Source organism: Hipposideros armiger, unplaced genomic scaffold (genome assembly GCF_001890085.2).
Source record: "Hipposideros armiger isolate ML-2016 unplaced genomic scaffold, ASM189008v1 scaffold_515, whole genome shotgun sequence".
NCBI lineage: Eukaryota > Metazoa > Chordata > Mammalia > Chiroptera > Hipposideridae > Hipposideros > Hipposideros armiger.
Window position 1 is genome coordinate 352,852 of NW_017731865.1, and position 10,208 is coordinate 363,059.

Genomic DNA, 10,208 nt, shown 5'->3' on the forward strand with positions numbered 1-10,208 from the left:
TTTCATTTTGCTATTAAGCAGTCCTGTTTCATACATGCCTATTCACCAAGTAGAGATTTACTCTTTGTTTCTTCTTTTTGAAGCAATCACACAATACACCTTACTCTGCACATTGGTTGCTTGTTTTTTTCCCTTTTCCACTTAATATCACAGACAACCTTTCAAGATAACACATATAGCTTAAATTCATTATTTTAAAAAATGGCACAGTTCACCATAATCTAAATATGCCTTAATTTCTGCAGTTACTTCATTAGTGATGAATACATTGTTTTGAGTATTTTTCCATTATAAACAATGCTATAATAAACATTCTTGTACATATTTTACTTAAAATAAGTATTTTATTTCTGTAAATCAATTCCCCAAAGTGGAATTGCTATGTCAAAAGTCTGTTTTTTTATTTTAGTAGATAGCACCGGCTTATTTTCCAAAAGAGATTGTTGCATTTCACAGTCTTGCCTACACTGAATGTGACCGATACCTTTTAATTCTCATGAGAACATCGGAAAATGCATCTCCCTGTTATTTTGTCATACATACGACTCTAAATGAGGTTGCACTTTCTTTCATGTATGCTGCCTTCTTGGATGTCCTCTCTAAACAGCCTTGCTTGTCTGATTTTTCTTTTTTTCTCAACTTGTAGGAGCTCTTCTAAAGTTAAGATTCATATTATCATATGAATACAAATATTTTTGCCAAGATTATTGTATATGTTTGACTATGTTTATGACTTTTGTCATAATAAATAACAGTGAGATAGTCAAATCTGTCCATTTTTTTTATGTCTTCTGAGTTTCTTGTCTTGTTAAAGATTTCTCCCTATCCTGAGGTTATTCAAGTATTTTCCCACTTTTTACTTCTTTATAGATTGATATTTTATATTTATATTCTTAACTCATCTAAAATGTATATTTTATATGGTGTAAGGTATGAAGCTGATCTCTTGTGTTCTATATTGAGAGGCAAGTGTGTCAGTACTATTTACTAAATAAACAATTTCCACTAACTTGAAGGGCTAACTTCACTACACCTTAAATGTGTAAGTGTATTCAAAATATTCTTTTTTCCCTAGCAAACACCAAACTGTTTTAATTAGTGTTTTCATAGTGTGTTTTTGTACATGACAGAGCAGATAATTCTACATAAGTTTTTCTTTGCAAACTTTTCTTAGCAGTTCTTGCGTATATCTTATTCCATATAAAATTGAAAATTATTGTATCCTACTAAGAAGGCTTACTTTGAGCAAAGACTTCTTCCCTTCTAGAGAACAGATAAAGGAAGAAAAACAGTTTGCCAAAGCTCTCAAACCTCTGTGCCCATGAAGAAATAGTGTCTGGGAAGCTTTTCCAAATTCTTAGCCTTTAATTGTGCTATATTCCTCTTCATATGACCAAGTCCTGAAAAGAATCCCGTATTACATCACTTTATCCTTGAACTTCTGGAGAACTAGCATAGCCTTTTCCCCCTGTATGGCTTTGGCTTGAACAGAAGAAAAGTAAGATTCATGATTGTGGAAATCAAAGTGTGAGATTTCCATCAGACTGATTCTATATCATTGATTACGTAGGTTACTGCCTCCATCCTTTATACAACTGTTCAAGCCCATCATGCTCACGGGAGTGGACAAGTACGGTGATAGATGATACTGATGTTCTGCCAACTGTTGTAAATAACAAAGCTGGCAAAGTGCACAGTGAACACGTGCGAGTGCAGTGGAAAGACATACCTTTTGTTTTACTGCCATGAAATTCCAACGTGACATAAACAGAGGATGTGGCTAACTGGGTGTCTCAGCTATTCACACATAGGAAAATTGTTGGCAAAATCTGGCTTAGATATAACAAGATTCCACTTGCACTAAGAATGACATCACCATTCCCAAGCTATTATAGAGAATAAGGAGAAAGATTCAGCAAGTCTGGACAAACAGGTAAATCCTGAACCTCCCTCAAAACATGGAAGCTACATATATACACACTGTGAAAATGTAGTGTCAGTAAGTATACCATTTTGCAATTAGGGTTTAAATTATTCAGATGTTGTTTTAGTTTTAAACCAATAAAATTAGAAACTATGACACTGAAAACTATGAAAGTACACACTTGCTTCCCCAGTGAAAAAAATGTTTAATCATCTGGCTAGCCAGATGGAAATCAAGTATGTTACAAGATCAGATCACCAGACTTGGCCCTAGAAAAGGGCTCAAGGCCAGATTTTCCATCTCCAACTATAAATGTGACTCCTGTCTGCTGCGTCTCAATAATAATGACTAGCCTTTATTGAGCACTACCTGCTAAGTATTATACCTCATGCTTTTAGATACATTTTCTCTTTTCATCTATGCAATAACCTATGGTATTATTGCCATCGTATAGTCAAGGAAACTAAGGTACAGTGTTACAGAAACTTACACAAAGTCATATGGATTCGATCTAAGTTCTGTCTCTTAAGATGATCTTCAGTTCTCCCCCAGGCCATGTCAGACAGACATGAAAAATCTGAAGTCCTATGTCCAGGGCCTCTGCTGAAGGACCAAGAGCTTCTTTAAAGGTCAAAGGTCAAAATTGGCCCCCTGAACCCCTCAGACTCCGCCACCACCATCAGAATCCCTTCTCTGCAGCTGAGGACATAAATATATCCTCAGGGAAGAATGGACCTCGTAGATCAGAAGTTGTCAAACTGAAGACATGGGAGCGGTCCTGAGTAGCACCAGTAAACTGATTGCATTTCAAGAGCAGTTTTTATGTAACACACACAGGCAGTCAGAAACTTCTCTTCAGTCATTCACTCAGCGTTTATCAAGCACCTTCCATCACCAGGCTGGCACTGAGCACCCAGAGTGAACAAGCCCTCAAGGAGTTTACAGACTTTGTGGGTGGAACGGATAAGTAGCCCAACTATTGCAACATTCTCCAACAGATGTCAAGAAAGAATTACATTTGGCACTATGGGGATAGAGAGGAGAGGCATCTCTGTCACATGGTTTCAGGGAAAACATTCAAAACTGGGGTGGGGAGAGGGAGACACTTAGACTATACAATTTGCTTTTCTTTTCCTATTGTCACAAGATATTTAAGAGGACATCTAATCCTTTCTACTCAAAAGAATTGAAAGCAGGGACTCCAACAGATATGTGCACAGCCCATGTTCATATAGCAGCATTATTCGCAACAGTCAAAAGATGGAAACAACTCAAATGTCCATCAACAGATGAATGGATAAACAAAATGTGCTGTATACATACAATGGATAATTCGGCCTTTTTTTAAAAAGGAAATTTGACACATGCCACAATACAGCATGGATGCACTTTGAAGGCATTGTGTTAAGTGAAATAAACCAGACATAAAAGGACAAATATTTTATGGTTGTACTTATATGAGATACCTGGAGTAGTCAGATTTAGGGATTGAAAGCAGAATGGTAGTTGCCAGGGCCTGGAGAGAAGAGGGTGTTATTGTTTAATGGATACAGAGTTTCAGTTTGGGAGGATGAAAAAGTCCTAAAGATGGATGGTGGCGATGGTTGTACAACAATGTGAATATACTTAATGCCACCGAACTTTACACTTAAAAATGGTTAAAATCGTACATTTTGCTATATACATTTTACTATAATAGAAATAAAGGACCTCAGAAAATATAACCCATTGACTTTACAAATGAGGAAACTGAGGTCCAGAGAGGTAAATTGCTCAAAGGAACTAAAGAGCAGAGACTAAAACAGAGACCCCTGACCCAATGCTCTTCTGCCTACCTCATATAATAGTAACCATAATAATAATAACTCATATAGCATTTTGTGCCAGGTGAGATTCTAAGCATTATACACACACACACACACACACACACACACACACACACACACACTCATACTCATTCAATCCTCACAACCACCCATGAGGTAGGTTATGTTTCAGATTCTCCCTATTTTAGAAGTGAGGAAACTGAGGCATAGAGAATTTACATAGTGTGCTGAGATGACCAGTTAATAAGTGATGGGTCTACTTACTGGCTCTGGAGTGGTGCACTTAACCACTACACTATACTGCCAGATCTTAGTTTTCATGTCCTACCCTCCAAGGCAAGAATCCTGCCCATCCTTAGTATAGTAGATTGCAAAAATGTCCCCAAATATTCACTCCTCTCTTATCCTTGCCCTCTGCAATGTGACTTTGCAGCTTATCCCATCAAAAGACATAATCTACTCCTCTATTCCTTGAATCCAGGCTGGCCTTGTAATCTGCACTGGCCAATAGAATGCCAATGAAAGTGATGGTAAACTGGTTCCAAGCCTGGGTCTCCAAAGATCTTGTATGCTTCCTCTTTTTCAGAACCCTGTCACGGTCATGTGCTCAGGTCTAGGCGAGCCTGCTGGAGAATTAGAAAGCATGGAGAGGAGATCCCTCTTGTCCCAGCCAAGGCCACCTAAGACCCGTCTACATTTAGCCAGTCCCCAAACATGTGAGAGAGTCCAGCCAGCAACAGCTGAGCTCAATCCAGGGGCAGGATAATTTTTTAGGTTCTCCATACATATGGGCCAATTGTTTTTCAAAATAGATATAATGAAGGATGACATTATGACTTGAGGGGCTCGAATCAAACCAGTTGGCATTCCAGGCTGTGGGAACAACATGGGCAAATGAAAGTTGGAAAAGTGTGGGGTGTGTTTAGAAAACAGTGACTATGAGCAGCCCCTTTTAACTGTAGAGCAGCTGTGCTTAAAGGGTTAATGAGAAATAAACCTGGAGAAGTAGGTTACACCAGGTTTAGTTTATACCCAATTTAGTAGGTGTTGAGCAGCCTTTATATGTGTCACATGTTCATTTTCTCCTCACAATACCATAAAGGAAGTACTATGCTTTCCAGTTACAGAAAAGAGGTCCCAAGTCAGGATTTATATATAGGCAACCTGACTCCAGAGATTGCCTTATCCACTTACTACAAAACCATTATGGAGAGGGTGAAGGTGGAGAAAACATTGTAAAGATATAGCAACTGGCCAAAAAAGACATTATGAGAGCCTGACCTGAGGTAATGGCAGTGGGAATAGATAGGAAGCAATAGCTATGGGTGACATGGAAGAGGGTGGGCTACAGGACTAGACAGCAGGTTGAGTGAACCAGGTAAAGAGTGAAGAGAGTCACAGGGGAAAGCTAAAATGAGCCCAGGTGACTGGGATCATCATCAGATACGCAGAACACAGAAACTGGTTCCAACATGTTGATTCTGAAATGGCCTGTTTAGGGTGAACATGTGGAGAGCTCCAAGTAGCTTGAATGAACACAGAGTTAAAGCATGAGAAACATGCTTGGGGTCATCTGCAGAGAGCTAAACCTCAATTTCCTCATTTGTAAAATGAAGATGTTGTCCTAAATGCTTCCAAATTTTATCCAGCATGAAAAACAGCATTCCTATTCATGACAATCTACTGAGTTTTGCTGAAAAGTTTTTCTTTGTTGGCAATCCAGGGGGAAGAAACATAGTGAACTTGGATGTTATTTCACTCAATAATACTGAATTTTCCCCTTTTTGCAAATTTTTACTGAGAGTTAAGAGTTTATTACTCTTGTATCTATAAGCTTTTGAAAATCGAATATTTAGCCCCCATTTTACAATGTCATTTCTTACAGATATTTTTGGTTGTTTTTTGTGTTGTTTTTATTAAACTCAAAGTCAAAATTTTTAAAGAAAAAGGGAAAAGTAGCTAATATTTATTGCATACCCACTATGTGCCTGTCATCCTCCTTAAAATATAGTCTTGTGGTGATGAGTAGGTAATTTTAACCCCATTTTACAAATGAGGAGACGAGGTTTATAGGTTAAATAATTTGACCAAAGTTAAAGGGTAATTAAGGGAAGTAAAATGACTTTTACCTTTTATAGACTTCCTAGTCATTGGTGTTTTTATTACAAGTGTGGCTAATAAGAGATGAAGGTAATAAATGTTCTCTTTCCCAGAACAGAAGTAGTTGAGAACACTGTTGAAGATTTACGCTCCTACTCAGAACAGAAGATCTAGTGTGTTAGTAAATGGCATAGGAGAAAGGGCCTGAACTACAGCTTGATGAGAAACAGATGTGAATTCAAATCTGAGTCCTGCTTACTCATTTGTAGCATTCAACAGCCTATTTAACCCATGTGAGTCACCATTTTCTCAGTGGTAAAATCCAGAATAATTAAAGGTCATGGACAAGGTTATTATGTAGAGCCAAGAAAGAAGACAAAGAGAATATGTGAAAGCATCTACTTCATTCCTATCCGGGTACTCAGTAAGTATGTTTCCTATTTCTTTCCAAAAACTTTCAGGTCCCAGTATTTATGGCTGACATAAGGACTTTGTGTAAAGAATATGGATCATTTCCCAATTATTATGTTAATGATCAACTTTATTGAATTTGAATTAGCCATGCATATTAGTGGGGCTTTATTTTGAATAAGCAATGCATCAAGTGATACTTTTCAAATCTCTGATAAGTGGCTAACTAAAAACATGTGCCATATGAAAATTAATTATTGGTCTGCACTCATTAAAATTTATAGGTGAAATATGTTCCACATGTTACACATTTAGCACAGCAGGAAACTAGAAACCCATACCTGCAGCTGACTCATTGACGTGAACTCCCAGCCCAGTCAGCACTTCTGATTCATTCATTCATCGAATAATAAATCTCAACTAAATGACATACACATCAAACAAAGATTTAAATTTATAAGTAGTTCTCTCTCTGGGGAAGAAGTGAAACAATTTTTTTCATAAGTAAGCAAAGAATCTAGAAAAACCACTGTTTTTAGTGCTTTCATTTTCCCAGTTTCATTTTCCTTATCGTTCCTCAAATGCCCTTTTTCCCCTCATCAAAACATGTACTCCAAAAAATATGGGATTAATTTATCCTCATTAAAGCATAAATGAGTGATAAAGCCTAATGTCTTCCAGACATATTTGTTTACACTATAATTGGGAATAAGGTCACTGGCTTAAATGAAAGGAACGGGATTCTACTGATGAATGTTAAGCATCTGAAAAGCAACAAGAAAGAGCATTTTTAGTCCTAATTCTTTTTGTTACTGCCCACGTGAACTCAATAGGCCACCACCGGCACTTAAAGCAAGATATGTCAATCACGTACCCCTAAAGCTCCTCCATCCATTCCCCCAAAATACTGATTTCATAAAGCTGGTGCTCAGGCAACACTTGCTGATTACAGTTACAAGGGCACCATTCTGGTTATGCCACCATGACCACCGCCACCATCACCAGCTTCCAAACCACTGTCATTAGCTTCCTGGGATTCTCAGACGAAGTCCTGGGAGATTGTGAAGCCAGGAATGTTGTTAAAGCTGCCAGTGTGGGTGAGAATGAGTTAATACCTCGGAAGGGCCATTGGGTGAGAAGACCTGCCTCCACTATTACATAGGAAGCAAACCCCACTACTCAGAAAAGTAGTCATCAGTCAGAGGACAATCACAGCAAAGACAATTTTAAGCTCAGAAAGGCAAGTCCTTCCAGGACTGAACATGTCTCTGTAAAACGTTTCCTACTAGGATCTCTACCTAAAAACTGGCATTGTGTTCAACATGAAAAGTATCCGTTACCCCTCCCCCTAAGGCAAAGTGCTCTCAAGGGAAGAGCGCTGAGATTCCCCAGTGGAACTTACCTGAGATCCATATCTCCATCAACCCAGAAGGTGAAGATGTTAGAGATGTTTCCCCCGGGACAGCACCCCATGATGAGCACAGCAATAGCTTTCACAGGCTTCAGAGAAAAGCTGGTGGCCAGGAGATAGGCTATAAGAGGCATGAGCCCAAACTGGCACAGCAGTCCTACAGCAATGCCCCAGGGTCTCCTGATGTGCGACCATAGCTTCTGGAGCTCCACAGAGCACCCCAACGAGAACATGAGCAGGCCCATCATCACGACTGACATCACTGTGAAAACGAGTTCCAAGTTCCCAGGTACCTTCAGCCCCACTGGCAGCTCCTCCTCCGAACTGTTGGCAGGGCAGCCTGCGCTGCTGGAACAGTTTGTTCTCATCTCCTCAGCTCCTTAAGACAGCATTACAAATGAACACCTGCCGCGATGGCTGGGCAGGTCTATCCTGCCACGTTTTGTAATAATGCAACAAAGTCACACGTGGAGAATCATTCCAATAGCTATTGGCCAGCCCGGTGATTCATCCTAATCTGATCAATTTCTTTACGAATGGCATTATAAAAGCAATTAACACAGGCACGAAACATATAATAAACGGTGGTAAGTAAGGCTCTCCTCTTCTGTTCTTACCACAGAGTATTCAAGTGAAGTGAGACAAGCAAACTTATTGTCAAGTGGAGTCACTGGGCTATGTCGTCAGCATCACATTGTGTTCCAGGAAAGTAGGTTAAATGCCAAGACATAACTTCCCAAAGTTCAGTGGTGTCGCCTTGCAGCTGCCGACTCGAATGCTCCTGCGCCAAGATGGCTATGTTTTGTAGAGATAAAACCTAAATACAGAAAAACAAAGGCAGCTAAGCCAAAGCCCTGTGTCACAGCATTTCTGCTGAAAATATTAAAGCAACAGGATGCCAATTAAGGACATGTTAGGAGGGAGTGAGGATATTTCAAGAGAGCTCCAGAATTAGTCTCAGCTTTTCTTCTTTCTATTTCTATTAGAATGTATGTTTAAAGTCAACAATTAAACACCTCTAAGAATAATATGATAGTAAGCACCTGATTATGTCTCATGAAACATGTGGAAACTCATTTCTATACTCAAAATGATTCAAGGGAGCTGTCACTGTCTTTTGAAAAATAGCGTTGGCTTTGTAATGCCACACCCCTGGGCCTCCTGGTGAGGTCTGAGAATTCTGCAAGGGACTATAGTAATGACCTTGTCTGGAGTCTGAAAACTGGGGCTGAGGTCAGCAACTGACTGCAATGGCCCAGGGGCCCCTCTGTGTTTTCTAACCAGGCACTGCTGGTGAAACCAGACAAGGAAAATATGATTCTGTGAAACTAAACCTCCAAAAACACAGAAGCCACACCCTTTCTCACAGAGAGCAGAAAGGTTATGTGTGGGGCAAAGTTAGTGACAAGGCACACTTTATAAATGCCTCCACCAATCTGAAGACAAATACTAACTATGCATTGTTCATTTTTGGATTAGCAAATTCTTTTCCACGACAAAATGAGCATGTTTACTGTGTCAAAATGCAAGTTGAATACAAATGTAAAATAAAATCTAACTATTTGAAGAACGTATAAACCACCTTAGGCCAACACACCCTAAAAGCAGCTCTGAAGGTGGAACCTTGCTAGAAGCCACCAGAGGTCAGCATGATGACCCATTGCCATCAACTCTTGTTTTTGCCTGAGAACAAGCCAACATTTGCACTGAGCTTGGCGAGCCTGTCAGAAGGCATCCCAGAACCATCTGTAGTGTATTTACACAGAGCCAAGCAGAGAAATGGGCACTTAGGAGTGGGTTAGGTGTCTGAAAAGCTACATGTCCCCAACTTGGATAACTCAGAGGTGTGGTAGAGCTAAGAAGAAATGGAGGAAGGGAGAGAACTAATTTTCTTAGTACTTACTGGGTGACAGGGCATGCTAAGTGCTTTGTGCATATGTGGCTGTGTCTGATGAAACAGAACTTTTTTTTTTAACTTATTTAGCAAGAGAAGGTATCAGACATTACTGTCTGAATAACATCAAAAAGTTCCCTGGCAGACCTTCTTTGTTCCTGGAAGAGTCACTTGAATGGGAGGCTAAATTTGCACAGTGGACTTAAAAAGCCTCCTGGAAGGGAAGGTGACCTTGGCCACTACCTTTTTAAAATTAATTGTTGCAGAATTTCTCAAACGAATTAGAATGGTTCCCAGTGACATCCACCAGCAGGAAAAGATACCAAGGTCCGATAACCCACCATAAAGAAAGGGATGTCTGGACTGGTGACAAATTCCTCTGGCTCCAGTTACCCTGGCACAGATGTCACAAGGTAATACAGGACACAATGATTGAGTATGTGGATATAACCTAAAGAGAAGTAACCTTGAGAGGCCACACCTGGGCACAGCCATGTTGTGTGCAAGGATCCAGACCAGAAAGCATCAGTGACTAGGGACCCATTGGACTAGGTGGGACCAATTCCTTTAAAAGGTCCCAACAAAAACAATAGCCGCTGAAACCAGAGCCTACAGTGGACTGGTCAGGCATTTCTGAGTCTC

General features: G+C 39.7%; 1 protein-coding gene across 1 annotated transcript in view; it reads right to left on the minus strand.

The window, feature by feature from the left end:
* The window catches only part of SLC10A6 (solute carrier family 10 member 6), a 21,215-nt gene extending 12,871 nt beyond the window's left edge, over positions 1–8,344 (minus strand). The window contains exon 1 of the mRNA XM_019668066.1: positions 7,664–8,344. Within this exon, the coding sequence (XP_019523611.1) occupies positions 7,664–8,040 (377 nt within the window). The 5' untranslated portion in view covers positions 8,041–8,344. The remainder of the gene's footprint in view (positions 1–7,663) is intronic.
* Between the last annotated feature and the right edge of the window lie 1,864 nt (positions 8,345–10,208).